We start from the raw sequence: 14571 nt of genomic DNA, 5'->3' as shown, positions 1-14571 counted from the left end.
GTGAGGGCAGTGTTTTCCGGCCTGTGGCTCTGCTTGGCTGTTGCATAGCCCTTTGGCGGGCACCTCCGATGGTGTCATCATTCTTCTGTTGATGAATGTGGAGTGCGTTCCCTCTGGGCAGTCCCTGTGACCCATCGGAATTGGTGGTCTCCTCCCTCCGCACACATGGCCACACGAGGGAGCATGGATGCATGTGTCCTGTGGCACTTGCCCTGTGCTGCCTCCTAGGAGCTATCTGGCTGGGATCCATCTGGGACTAGTCATGTGGTGTGGCACAGGGGCCACCTGGAGACCTGCCATGCCACCAGGCAGCCCCGGCTATCAATTCTGCTCTGTCCCAAGGCCCCCAGAGTGCAACACCCACTCCAGGACACGTGCTTGAGTACCATCGTTTCACAGTCTTGATGTTGGCAGTGTAAGCTGTTAGCCTTGTTGCCTTGGTGTTATGCTTAAAATAATATTTTTAGTTATAGATGGACCCAATACCTTTATTTTATTTATTTATTTCTATATGGTGCTGAGGACTGAGCTACAGCCCCAGCCCCTATTTGCTACTTTTGATCTTTTGTGTACTTTTCTTTCCCTTTTTTTTGTTTCCCTCCCTCCCTCCCTCCCTTCCTTCCTTTCATTTTTTGGTGCTGGGGATGAGACCCAGGAACACTCTACCACTGAGCTGCATCCCAAAGCCCCTGTTGTTTATTTTTTACTTTGAGTCAGAGTCCCCCTAAGTTATTGAGATTGACCTTGAATTTGTGATCCTTCTGCATTGCTGGGATTACAGGTGTGCACCACCATGTCCAACTATTTCCATATACATTTTCTAATAAGCTGGAGTTTGGATTGCTTTGAATGTCAGTGTGTGGAGAAATATCATAGTTTTTGAGGTTTTTTAATTCTTGAACATGATGTAGCCTTGCATCTTACTTATGTCTTTATGTTCTCTTGTTACTATCTGGTAATTTTTTATGTAGTGGGCTCAAACATCTGTTTCTGGATTTGTCCCTAGGTTTTAATGTGTTTTGTTAGTGCATGATATTCTTTTTTTTTTTTTTCTCTCTTTTTTTAAAAATTTATTTATTTTTTTTATTTTTGGTCGTTCAAAACATTACATCTTTCTTGATATATCATATTTCACATTTGATTCAAAAGGGTTATGAACTCCCATTTTTACCCCGTATACAGATTGCTGAATCACATCAATTACATTTCCATTGATTTACATATTGCCATTCTAGTGTCTGATGAATTCTGCTCTCTATCCTATCCTCTACTATCCCCCCTCCCCTCCCCTCCCCTCTTCTCTCTCAACCCCCTCTACTGTAAAACATTTCTTCCACTTGTATTATTCTTCCCTTACCCCTCACTTCCTCTTGTATGTAATTTTGTATAACTCTGAGTGTCACCTTCCCTTTCCATGCAATTTCCCTTCTCTCTCCCTTTCCCTCCCCCCAGTGCATGATATTCTTAATATCCATGCCCAAGTGTTCATGGTACAGGGCACATCCAGCTCCTTCCTGTATCCAGCCGTCCCTCTAGTTCAGTTTGCAGAGTTCACTTGTGTACCCTTTTGGTCTTTGCGGAGGCAACGTGTCCTCTTGAGGTTAGTGCTCATGGTCCTTCCCTGAGGGAGAGGCGTGAGCCTGAGCTGCCACACACCCTTGCCAGCTCTGCCCAGGTGTAGTTGGCTGGCCGGTGTTGCACCCACACTGTGTGTCCTGGGCCTGTTTCCTCTCTTTCCTGAGGAGGACTGTCTTCCACAGCTGCCTGGGCAGCCCTTTGCTCTTCTGAGAAGTTGCTTTGCTTTGGCTTTCGATTTCTCAGCAGGTGTGGGCATGGGTGTCCCTGCCAGGGTCTCTGCTGTGCAGCTGCCCTCAGCTGTCCTGCAGTGCTGGCTCTGTCTGTGTGGCCTCCTGCTCACTGCTGTGGCTGTGTCTTTTCCTCGAGCCCCTTAATGTGTTTGGTGCACCAACTTTTTTACATCTGCATTCTTGACTCCATCACCCTGGCTGTGTGCTGCCTTCTTACCCATCCGTCCATCACTGGTGCCTGGTGAGCGCTTGCCCTCTGTTCAGGAGGAGCATGGCTCACACTATGCACAGAACACCCTTGTTGCGTTCTGGAGCCAGGGCTGTGGCAGCCTCAAGAGTGAGTCGGGAACGTGTACTCTTTCTCTTTTCTCTGAAAGAGTTTGTGCTAGGAGTGGTATTATTTCTCCTCTGAGTTCTTGGTAAGGTCCACCTAAAGACCAGGCAATTTCTTGGTATGAAACTATTTAATCAGAGTCTTGTAGTTTTTGTTGCACTCTTCCCTGGTGTTGGGTGGCACGGTTCATGGGTGTCTCCTGCTGGGAGATGCCTGTGCCCATGCAGAAGGGCGGGGAGGTATGGTGCCTGGCGCTGGGTGCTGCACTTGCACACAGCACCTCCTGGACACCCTTCCTTGTGCTGGTCTTGTTGCCCTGGCTGTGTCTGAAGCACTAGGGGCAAACAGCTAAATTGGGGGAACAGCACTCCTTAACTACCGGGCTGGGAAAGGCAGAGGTGGAGCAGTCAGCAGGAGGCAGGGCCAGGGAGACCTACTGCTGGCACGGCCCCAGGCAGCGCCCCACCTCATCCCGCCAGGAGCTTCTCAGAACCCCAGTGCTTTGAGGGCAGCCCTGCAGCTGTGCTGTTTGCCAGTGACTGTGGCTGCTCCTCTGAAACGGCAGTGTGCCAGTGCCTTCGTTCAGCCTCCCACCCAGCCGCAGAGCAGCTGGCCCCGAGGGAGGCCACAGCCTGTGACTCCATGTGGGCTGAAGAGGCCCCGGTTTCAGCTGGCTGCAGCTGATCAGAACTGGTATACCTTTACTGTGCACCCACCCAGCCCAGCCTGGAGCAAAGGGTCCCTCCTGGCACTGACCGCAGCCACCTCAGAGCCACCTTTGCCTCAGGGGACCAGCTTCCCCTCTCAGCATGATTGCCAGCTCTTATAGGGGGCACATTTGTCACTGTGAGTGGCCTCCGCCCTCACCCTCAGGACCCAGCTGCTCCTTCCTGACCTTGCTCCAAAGCTCCACTTTCTACCAGGTGAACGTGCATTCTGTGACCTCAGAGCCTCAGGTAGACACTTGGCTCATGTGGCACATTATGGGAGACTGTAGCCTGAGTGTATGTGTGAGGTGTGCCCAGCTTCCTCCTCTGGAGTGGACACTGTGCCCACTCTGTAGTGGTGCGCTGAGCCTTACCCAAGGTCAACCAACTGGTAGAGGAGGTGGAATTGGAGCTGCTGGGTAGTCACCTTGTGAGTGACACTCCTGCCAGCCCCTCTGTGAGGGCCGCAGTCAGGTGGTCAGCCTGGGCTCCTTACAGCCAGGCTGAGGGTCCGAGGTGAGAGCAGAAGGGCAAAACTGCAGCCTTGCAGCATCCAGTGGGCACAGGGAAGGAAGGCATGGCATCCAGTCACAGGGAGCTGCACACTCAGTGGGTATTGATCACCTTCAGTACCCAGCCACGGTCAGGCTTCAGCTGTGGTTCCTCTACACACCAGTACCCGTGTGGCTCTGCACTGTGGCCTGGGGCAGGAGGAGTAGTTGATTGCCCCCCAGAAGAGGTTCAGGGTTTGTGGCATGTGAAGTGAGATTGTAGCCAGTTTGAGTATTTTGAGGATTTAGTCTGGAAGTGATTTCTGAAAGCAACCTCTTTTTCCCCCACTAGGATAAAGATAAAGTTTCTCTGACCAAGACCCCAAAGCTGGACCGCAGTGATGGAGGAAAGGAGGTGAGAGAGCGAGCCACCAAGCGGAAGCTGCCCTTCACTGTGGGGGCCAATGGAGAACAGAAGGACTCGGACACAGGTACCACACTGGGCCCCTCCTCCCAGCCCCGCCCCTCCTGGCTCCATGCCGCACCGGCCTCTCCAGGCACTGCCTCTTCTTCCCTGCATCGGGCTGCTGTGGAGCTGTAGGAAAGCCTTGTCCCAGGCTCTTCTGTGGGGCTGCAGTTGCCCTGCTCCGGGTGGACTCCTGGAGGGCCACACACAGCAGGGATGTGGTTTTCCCACACAGATTAAGCTCCATTGCTTGTAGTGAAAGCCAGAGGGAACTCTGAAAGTGCCTTGTGGTCTTCCTAAGCATAGGTGGGTCTGAGGGTGTTGAGCAGGAGCGTGTGCGCCCAGGCTGGCCATCTTGAGCTGCTTGTGGAGAGTCTCTCCCAATGGCCTCCCCACCTGCTGGTCTTCTGAGTTCTCTGTAGCCCCAAAAGGTAGGACTGAGGGGCAGCAGAACACCAAGATGGCCCCAAGACCTGAGGTGAACTGGCTGAGGGCCCTGGGCTCCCTCTGGCATCCTTTGGCACCAGGAAGGGAGGCACACACTGAGAACATGAGACTGAACGAACATCCTCACTTGCTTGGAGGAGAGGTGGCTGACGCCGCAGCCTGGAAATGAGTGTCCACCCACAGTTTTCACCAGCAGAGTCCAAGGAACTGCCTTTGGGCTCTTGTGGTGGTCGCAGGTCCTTCTCCCACCCTCTAGCCCAGAACTCCCCAGAGCTGGGGGGACTAGCTAGCTGGAGGCCAGCAGAGGGGCTGGTCTCCACCTCAGAGCAGGCAAGTGGCAAGATTGGCAGACATGATTTATGGCATATTAGGGCAGGGGACGTTTTTCAGAGACGCGGGGGTGGGGCACGGTCAGGGGCTAGTGGATGTGGGCATGGCGTGCACCTGGAGGAGGTCAGGCCAGGCCTGGAAATCCTAGTCCTGGTTTGGTGCCCTGATGGCATGGCTTAGCAGGGGTGCTGTTCACAGTTGGTTATCGGCTTTTTACCCCTTCTCTTTTTCTTCTTTGCGGTGCTGGGGATGGAACCCAGGGCCTCGCACAAGCTAGGTGAGCACTGCATTGCTGAGCCACATCCCCAGGCTGGTTATTAGCTCTTTGGACGTAGATGGTGTGAGGTTGGAAGGAGGCCCCTGAGAGAAGAGCTGACGTGCACGTGCTGGTGCTTCTGCAGCCTGGGAGAGCCCTTTGGCTTGTGGAAGGGGTTACCCGTGCCCAATACCCTGCTGAGCAGCCTTGTCCTGCTGGTCTAGAATGTATCCCGTTCCAGTTTGTCACATTTTGATATAGTGGTATAAGGAGGCCATTCCCCAGGGGCTCCAGGAGGTCTCAGGGGCCCCTTCATTGATGGTGAGCATCTGTGAGGCTCAGCCTGCTGCACCTTCATTCTGTGGAACCTGCAGAGATCCTTAGCCTGTACCCAATGTCCATGCAGTGCTGTTGTTCACACTGCATCCTGGTTCCAGCAGGCAGAGGCCCAGCTGGGCACAGGGGAGATTTTGGCCAGGGGAAAGGGCAGGAAGTTTTGCAGTGGATTCCCGCCGGGGCAATGTGCCTCCTGCTCTGGGGCTGGGTTCTCCCAGGACCCGTTCTGACATGGCCTCCTTGCATGTCTGCTTCCTCATTGTGACAGAATTAGACCTCCCATGAGATGGCGATGCGACCGTGAGTGTGCAGATGGCATCCTGCATTCATTCTTTTGGTGCTGGGAATGGAACCCAGGACCCCAAATATATGCTTGGCACGTGTTGGCACCCTGAGCTGCTCCCCAGCTGGTGAATCTTGGTCTTGCTCCACACCTTTTGCCCGCACTCACCTGTTACCTGTCTCCTTCCTTCTCTGCTGAGCTGGGCGCTGAGCTGGGCCCTGGCTCACTGTACCCAGAGGAACAGTGCTTGCTGAGGAAGCGGGAGTGAGAGGCGCATCTGGCTCTGGGGTGGCATCCAGCCGCCTCCCTCAGGAAGGAAAATTTACACAGAACAGGGAGATTCATGCAGTGATCTTTTTTTTTTTTTTTTTTAAATAAAGAAAGGTTTGTTTTGGCTCACGGTTCTGGAGGCTGGGAAAGCACTGGCATCTGCAGGATTTTTATCCTGGTGAAAGAGTGATTGAGAAAAACACCCCCTGGTCTTCTCAGCTGAGGAGGAGTCTGCCCTCCCTGAAGGGATATGGCTTAGCCCCCTGGCTGGAGGAAGCCAGGACAGGCAGGTGCAAAGCCCTGCATCCCAACCCCACTAGCCCTCCTCTTGCAGCGTCCCTCCAGCGCCCTCTGCTGAGAAGGCCTGGAGCTTTGCCATGGGGAGGTGGCCTAGCTGAGGAGGGAATCAGCCTCCCACAGACAGCTTCTCTGGCTGTGCCCTGAGAGGCAAGAAGCTGCTGCAGGAGTGGTCTCTTGCTCCCTGACCCCAGTGTGCATGGCCTAGCCCACTGGAGGTACAGCCCCCTGGTGCTGAGTCAGGCTGGATGGCTTGCCAGGAGCAGTACAGTTGGGCCTGTTGTGAGCAAAACGAGCAGGACCAGCCCCTGAGGTTGTGCAGCACAGCACCATCACCTCTGCTAAGGCCTCTGGGCACAGTGGGAGGCACAGCTGTGGAAGCAGGTCTGGCTGTCTGCGTAGCAAAAGGAAGCTGCCCAGAGATGGTGCTTGCCATAGGCTCAGAAGAAGGGTTAGGGTCAGCAGACAGTCCTTCCTCAGACCAGGTCAGCCCAAGGAGACTCACCTGCTTCCTTCTGACTTGTTCAGGCCTCTATCCCTCACTGCCTCGGTCCAGTTTTAGTGGGAAAAGCTTTGTCACCACAAGAACTCATGACAGAATTAATGTCCTGCATTTGCTTCAGATGGTACTGTCTGTGCACCCGTGTTCCCCATGTTTTAAAAGTCTGTGAACATTGTTAGGTATTCCCTGATGGGGGAGTTCCACACAAGCCCGCCACTCCATCAGCTGTGACCCTTGGTCTCCCTTCTTCCTGCCTGGGACACCAAGAGGGACACACCTGAGAAAAGAAGCCACCATGTCAGAGAAGTCTGCAGCTGGCGGCTCTGTGGAAGAGGGAACATTGCTTGCTTGGCTTTCCTGGTTGAGCAGGGCACCAGCCCCTGGATATCTACAGCGTGTTGCCATGTATGGTCAGTGGTAGACGGGTTTCCGGGGGTCACAGCCCCTTTAGCTTTTGCTGGGAAAGGACTGTTCTTGCACCATAGGAGGGGTGTCAAGGCTGTGCCAGCCAGGACACTGATCCATGGCTTGCTCCCTAGGTGGAGAGCAGGGTGTGCAGGCCTCCGGCTCGCTGGCTGGGAGCACAGCCAGGGCGGGCTTCTCCACCTCACCATGTGGCTGTGGACATGGTACTAACAGGCTCCCAGCAGCACCCTGCCAGGTCGTACCCCAGGACCCCTCCAGCTCCCCCAAGGCATTACAGGGAGGAGGAGTCTCCCACTGTCTTGAGACCTTGGTGGGTGAGGTGAGGGTGAGTGGCCAGGTCTTGGTTGCACAGGGAGGATTCTGGAATTGGCCCAAGAACCACCTGTGGGCACTTGGGATGAGACATGTCCAGGTGCAGTGTTTTCCATGATTGAGATGCCATGATCAGCTTCTGTCCTGCTGTTTCTTGGCCATTCTTCCCATCTAGACCTGGGCAGTTCCGTTTCTTCTTAAACCAAGGGGAGCATGAACACCAAAGGAACCCTGGGGCCGGTAGTTGGGCCTACGGCATGACACAGTGAGTCGGGGGCCAGCAGACACCCAGCCTAGTGCTCTGCTGGGAGTTTTACAGCTTCTGGAGGGGAACCACATGGGGCTAGGCAGGCACTGGGCCAGGCTGCCTCATCCTGGTGCCCCACTGCGGGCTCTGGGCAACCTGCCCACCTTGAGTTGCCCTGTTAGCCGTGGGGGGAGCAGCTGCAGAGGTGCAGGGCATGTAGGTGGGATGGGTGGGCACAGTGCAGGTCTTGCTGCATGTCCACCTTGGGTCTGCTCACATCAACATGGCTTCTTGGCTTGTTGTGCTGAGTGTGATAGTGGTCAGGAAGTTGTCCTCTTGGTGCCAGTGTCACTTTTCAATTCTGGCCCGTCTGCTGCTGCAACCTGTAGTCCTGTGCCTCATGTGAGTCTAGAGATGCAGGGTCAGACAGCCAGGAGCCACCATGCTACAGGTGAAGGCAAAAGGGGAGAGGACCCAGCCCCTGCCCAGAGGGAGGAGCCAGGTTGAGGCTGGAGACTGGGTCACAGCATATGGTGACGGGGGTCTCAGCACAGGGTGCAGGGTACAGCACATGGATTCAGGGTCTTTTTTCTTTAAACAATCATTGGCGGTGACAGAAGGAAGAAAAGACGGGTCAAGAAATGGGATCTAGTGTGAGTGCCAGCTGTAGGCTGGCTGCCCAGGGCACGCCCTGTGCGTCTCTATTGGTCTCTTCTGGAGTTTCAGCCCAGGCTTAGGGACAGGTTATGGTCCCTTTTGTAACCAGTGATCTGGTGCATAGGTTGTACACCTCTGGGGCTTTATGATGGGAGTGCTGTGCTTCATGACCCCAGATGTGGACTAGGGCCGGTGCTTGGTATGGCAGGTAATGCTTTTGAGGCCCAGGAAAAAGGAAGGGAGCTGTCTATGACAGGAAACTGCACTGACCAGAGCATGCTTAGCTGATGTGCACAGGAATCTCCTGTTTTTCAAAACGTCACCACAGCAGTGCTCCTCTGGAGAGCAGAATAAAGAGTATTCTGCAATGGTGCATTAGTCCCTCTAATGTTCCCCTCTTGGCAGTAAAGTATACTGTGTGTCCTACACCTTTCTCTCTCTGGAAAAACCTGGAGCTCAGTGCTGCAGGTGCTCTGTGAGCTAAGGTGCACGCACCTATTAGCATCCAGGCCCATACCCTGAGGCTGTCCCTCAGGGGCTGAGCAGCAGGCTCCATCAATGTGACACACTGGGCTATTGGGAGGGGCCGCCTCCGCAGCCAAGCTCTCAGTCCCTTTGGGCAGATTCTGAAAAGGAAGGAGAGTCCTGCCCTTTCCTCTTGTAGGGCTGGCATTTTGGTTTGTGCTTCCTTATGCCCCTGGAAGTGCCGTGTGCTACTTGAGGCCTTTGACTGGAGCTAGGACAAGTGCTAGTGCCCAGGCAGAATGACAGACTGCAAGGCCTCCTGCTGTCCCAAGAGGCTCCGCAGCCTGAGGGACGTCACACCCTGGAACTACTGAGCATGAAAAAGTACACCGGTGGATTATAAGAGAAGAATTAAAAACAGAAGCAAGAAATAAAAGACTATAAAACATTATGCAGATTTATGTTTTAAGTATCATATGGAATGTTTTAAGTATCAAATGGAAATGAAAGTTATAAACACTAAAATTGAAAACCAGTGTTCCGACTGTGTAGCTAATTAGGTACAACATAATAAAGAATGAGCTAATTTGAAGTTGTAAGTAAAGAAATGTCATAGACTGAGGTGTAGGATAAAGACGGGATAGGAGGTGTGGACGGAGTGGGAGAAGAGAAGCAGGGGAGAATGGGCTCAGGTTAGGCCAAAGCGAGAGGAAGCAGAATCTAAAGGCTGGCGGCTGAGACCTTTCCAGAGTTCCTGGGAAAGGAATCTGCGTCTGCAGTGGGTAGTGAACGTAAACAGGAAGAAAGCAATCAGAGGCAAGCCTGTTGTCCTGCGTCCCGGAGACCAGGAGCGAGAATAGCCAGGAGGAGATGCTGCACAGCTCTGTCCCCCGATCACAGCCTGGCCACCCTAGCTCTCCTTGTTGTCAGAGCACACTGGGCCTCAGGAAGGTCTTATCCCATTGGACACAATGGCAGGAAGTGGACTCCTGAAAATAGGCCACCTCAGAACAGACCACCCCTGCCACCCACTCGGAGGGAGGCCCCACCCAGCAGTGCTGGACAGTGGGAGGAGCCAGGGGTCCCAGGCACAGGGGCGCAGGCTGAGGATGGTGTCCCGACTTACGTCAGAGGCAGAGAAAGACTGCAGAAGCACAAGGTGCTGCCACATCCCTTGTATCTTGGAGATGGCCGTCCAGCCGGGGCCATCCCTGGAGAAGTGCCACCCTAGCATCTTTGGGGGGAAAACGGGGAATGCATGGGAATGGGGACCGGTTGCATAGGCTGGAGGGCCTGGCTTGTCCCCTGCTATCTCCCTGGCCTCTGTGCTGGGCTCTACATCAAGTGCACCCAGCCTGTCGAGCACAGCTTGAGGGGACATGAGGGCCCGTGGACAGCCAGAGACACACAGTGACCACAAGTGCCCCCTCTGCTGCACTGTAGGCTGCCTGTCTTCCCGGACCTGCCAGTGTTCTACTTTGTAACTTGGAAAAGACCATTTAAAGTTCACATAAAGTTCACTCGCTTCCATTTGGATAATGGAATTTGTGCTTGTCCCCATCAGCATCTAGGAGTGGCTCCTCCTGTTCCCCGCCCCATTTCCTCACCCTTGGTCACGACCCAGCTGGGGCCAGGCTATGAGGCATCCCGTGGGAGGAGGGTGAGGGGGCTGTGGCCACTCTGGGTCTTCTGCGGTGGGCATCATCTCAGCCAGGCACGGAACCCAGGGACAGAAAGTGGATCCTTGTGGGTGCTGATTGCCACGGCTACTTGGAGAAAGCTGCCTTTTGTGGAGACAGTGGCTCTCAGGTTATCAGACTGGGGTTTTTCCTGTTAGGACAAACCTCGTTGAAGGTTGGGCAGAGCTGTGTGGGGTGTTCCTGTCAGGGAGAGCCTTGTTCCTGAGGGGTGGGACAGGGCCCCCCGAGAAGGGTGTCATGCTCCCCCAGCACCACAGGGGCAGCTGGAAGCTCTTGTGGCTAAGCACAGGTGTAAATTCTGTCTGCCCTCACTGGGGCTCAGGAGAAGCCAAGGGACGGTGCTGCTCGTGAGTGGGCCACAGAGGGGGACAGCTGGCCTCCTTGTCCCTGGAGCCCAGGCCTGATTCAGTTCACTGTGGCCCTGTCGCTTCCTGCCCACCTGCGTGGCCCACCGTCTGCAGGTCTGGAGCGAGTGTTGTGTGCTGTCCTTCTCTGACCCTCAGAAGGAAGTGCAAGTAGGCCTGGAACCGGGCAGCCCCAGCCAGCCTCAGGCCAGCCACTGGTGCACTTCCCTGGACTCCTTGGCCATCTTAAAAGGACCGTTTGCTGCACGGCTAAGGTGGCAGAGTCACTCAATCCCAGGAGTGAAAGGCCAGCCTGGGCAGCACCCTGTCGTCCATTCACCACATGGAGGGTGGTCCCCTGGCCTGTGACCTGTGGAGTCACTGAATGTGGTCGTCAGATATCGCCTGCAAGCAGGATCTTGCTGTATCATGCTATACTGAGGCTCTCGTCGTGTCCTTATGGGGCGGGGTGTGGGGGTTCATGGCCCCCAGAGGTGTTGTCCCCCTGTACTAGGTACCTGGTATAGGGACAGGTCTTGGCTGCACAGAGGTTCTGGGCAGACCTATGGCTCCACGACGTGTGGACCCCTCCTCCTGGAGACAGGAGAACTGGTGGGCACTCAACCCCCACCTCATAGGGATGGCAGGTCCTGGAGCACCAGGAGAAGCACCCAGTATTGCCTGGGCTGGTTCTGTCATTGTCAGGACATAGCCACAGGACATGTAAAGGCATGTGTGTGGCCAGCTCAGTGGCAGGTCAGTGCAGGGACACAGAAGGTACAAGGCATGTGCACAGAGAGATCAAATGGAAACCTGATGCCCTGACTCAGTCACTGTGGCCCTGTTGCTTCTACGGGGACCTAGACATATGGGAGGGTGATCTGGCTGCGCCCCTGTCACCTCGTCGGTGACTGAAGTTGACTTGGCTATTCCAGCTGGTGTGGCAGGTGTCCTTGCCCTAGTCACTCCACATGCATCCCTCCTGAGGCTGCGTGCTGGGTTGAGAAGATGGCTTCCCTCCCTGCTTGAGGGCACTGAGTAGCTGTGGCCCTGCCCCAGCCTGCGGAGGAGCTGTGTATTCTGCAGGCCTGGTCCAGGCCCCCTTGGGAGGACCTTCCTTTCTCCAACTTGTGTGGCACAGCTGGCTCTAGAACTGCTGGGCATCTGGGGCTCAGGCGGCTTCGCTGAGCAGTTGGCACCCTCAGGCACATGCTGAAACATGCAGCCTGTATTCCCAGTGAGTCACAGATTGGGTTTTTAAAGAAGCAGCCTAACCTCTCTACAGGACACCTTGGTGGCAGAACAGTGGGGTGGAGCAGAGCTGAGCAGGCAGCCCTCTGGAGACCAGCATCTTGCGGGACCCCAGACGTGCAGTCCACTCGGGCCACCTCACTGCCACTCACTCCCTAGGGACAGACTCTGGTCACCAAGGAAGCAGTTTAGTCCCGCAGAGGGCCTTCGTGGAAGTGAGGGATGGAGAGAAAGAGGGCATGCTCAGACCTGCATCTCCCACAGCGGTCCTCCCTGCTACTGTGGCTGCCCCCCCTCCCCATGGCCACAGAGATCCCTGAATCGTCTTGGCCCCGCACTGGGCTTCAGAACAGCAGGGTGTTGAGCAGCCAGGGTCTTGCTCCTGGCCTCCATTAGAGCAGGTGCTGGGCAAGGAGAGTGTGGGGTGTTCACCGCAGTCATGGAGTCTGGGGTGTCTGCTCCCCACCCCACCTCTTAGGAGCAGCAGCACAGTCTCCGTGCTGGAGGCTGCAGGGTGTTGCGTCATGGGTCAGAGGCGCCCAGAACTTGCTTGTCAGGAGGAGGCAGAGGTGGAAGGAGAAAGCTGTTTCGCCGTATCTCGTTAGTGCTCTGTGTTGATACCTTCAGATGCCTCCAGCTCAGTCCATGTTGTGGTACTGCAAGGCTGGTACGCTCCTCGAAGCACCACGGCATGAAATGGAGGTTCCTAGAAGCAAGAAGAAAGGTACAGTACTGACAAGTTGGCCTTGATTTATTTATGTATTTTAAACTCTGTCTGCCATTTTACATCTGCATTGTTTGTTTGGAGGAGGGCTGGGAAAGAGGCGTTAAATTGCAGACACATGTGCTGCCAGGTCAGCAGTGCCGACCATCCGCTGCTCCCGCCCGCGGGTCGGAGGCGGCTGCGGTGAGCAGACGTTGGTGGAGGCCAAGGTTCAGCAGACCTGGTGGGCTGGCAACAGGGTGTCAACTGTGTCTCTCACAGCTGCTGCTCTCAGGTGGGGCGGTGCCGGCGCTGCCAGCCACTGTGCCTTGTCCCTCGCAGGCCTCCCTACTGCTCTGTGAGTTGTTGGGCGGGACGCAGGGGCTCTGGAATGCCAGGCGAGGCCCTGGCTCTGAGGACTTGGCATGAAGTCTCTTCTCCTCTCCTCTCTCCCCCACCCATTGCACAGAGAAACAGGGTCCTGAGCGGAAGAGGATCAAGAAGGAGCCTGTCGCCCGCAAGTCCGGGCTGCTGTTCGGCATGGGGCTGTCTGGGATCCGAGCTGGCTACCCACTCTCTGAGCGCCAGCAGGTGGCTCTCCTCATGCAGATGACAGCCGAGGAGTCTGCCAACAGCCCAGGTGAGCCCTGGGGCCTTGGGCCTGGGAGGCACAGGGTCTGCTTGGTATGGGGCCCCGTGCAGAACCCCTTCACCTTGTGGAAGCGGCCAGGTTCTCCAGGCCTCCACCGCTCGGCGCCTCCTCCAGTAACGCCCCACCTGTCCCCTTGGCCTGCAGTAGACACCACACCAAAGCACCCCTCCCAGTCTGCAGTGTGTCAGAAGGGAACGCCCAGCTCTGCCTCAAAAACCAAAGACAAAGTCAACAAGAGGAACGAGCGGGGCGAGACCCGCCTGCACCGTGCTGCCATCAGGGGGGATGCCCGACGCATCAAGGAGCTCATCAGCGAGGGCGCTGATGTCAATGTCAAGGACTTCGCAGGTAGGTGCACGTGCCCTGCCCATAGGCAGAAGCAGAGGCTGCGAGGCCCTTGTGTGTATGTGGACAAGGCTGGTCCTGAGAGGGAGGATTCTCTGGGAAAGGACTTCAAAATACAATCTTTGTTTTTATTTCTAAGAGAACTGGGTTTTTTTTTGTTTGTTTGTTTGTTTTTAAGTATCTCCCTGCTGCTGTGTCTGCCAGACACAGCTCCAGGCTCCTGGGGGGTCTTGCCCACTGTTTTTAGATGCAGCGTGCACACCTCAGCAGAGGGCGCTTCTATACTGTGACTGGGCACTCGGGTCTCGGCCTGCCCTGCTTGCCCTATTAGGGACACTGGGAGGCACTTTTAAGTGAAATAGAGCAGAGGCGCCTCTCCAGACCTGGCACGGGCTTGTGGTGAGAGTCTAGTGCTGCCTGCTACCTAGCTGCCCTATGGAGGGCCTGGCTCCACAGCCTCCCTGCGGGGTGAGCCCTGCTGGCACACCAGTGCTGGGTGCTGCGCTCGGCTTCCCAGGCAGAGGGCCTCCCTGCAAGTCCGAGTCAGGGCCTCACGCCTTCTGTGGCTGCCTTTGTAGCCTGTTTCTCTGGTGCTAGTTAACGAGCTGTGCCGGTGCAACTTCTGTCCCGTGGGCCAAGGCTGGCAAGCTGGGTGTCAGTTGCAAACAGGTGCAGGAGTGTGGCTCTTGAGGACTCAGTGACACACGTGCTAAGTGTCTGCTTCTAGGCTGGACAGCGCTGCACGAGGCCTGCAACCGTGGCTACTACGATGTCGCCAAGCAGCTGCTGGCCGCAGGCGCAGAGGTGAACACCAAGGGCCTGGACGACGACACACCACTGCACGACGCTGCCAACAACGGGCACTATAAGGTTGGCACCTCCTGGCCCCCCCTGCTCCTGCAGCCTGCAGGCTCCCCTGAGGCTTGGCTGCATTGCCTGGAG

General features: G+C 55.7%; 1 protein-coding gene across 8 annotated transcripts in view; it reads left to right on the top strand.

Annotated features, from left to right (window-relative positions):
• The window catches only part of Ankrd11 (ankyrin repeat domain 11), a 157213-nt gene that overhangs the window by 127480 nt on the left and 15162 nt on the right, over window positions 1–14571 (top strand). For 5 of the 8 annotated variants that reach the window (XM_078032837.1, XM_078032839.1, XM_078032835.1 and 2 more), the window contains 4 exons: window positions 3693–3831; window positions 13102–13272; window positions 13429–13632; window positions 14357–14499. In XM_078032837.1, the coding sequence (XP_077888963.1) occupies window positions 3693–3831; window positions 13102–13272; window positions 13429–13632; window positions 14357–14499 (657 nt within the window). Of the gene's footprint in view, window positions 1–3692; window positions 3832–12556; window positions 12654–13101; window positions 13273–13428; window positions 13633–14356; window positions 14500–14571 lie in introns of all 8 variants that reach the window. The other 3 variants (XM_078032841.1, XM_078032840.1, XM_078032838.1) reach the window with 2 other exon arrangements.

The sequence above is a fragment of the Ictidomys tridecemlineatus genome, chromosome 15 (genome assembly GCF_052094955.1).
Source record: "Ictidomys tridecemlineatus isolate mIctTri1 chromosome 15, mIctTri1.hap1, whole genome shotgun sequence".
Taxonomy (NCBI): domain Eukaryota; kingdom Metazoa; phylum Chordata; class Mammalia; order Rodentia; family Sciuridae; genus Ictidomys; species Ictidomys tridecemlineatus.
The sequence above is the reverse complement of the archived record's forward strand: the minus strand, read 5'-3'. Positions and strand labels throughout refer to the sequence as shown.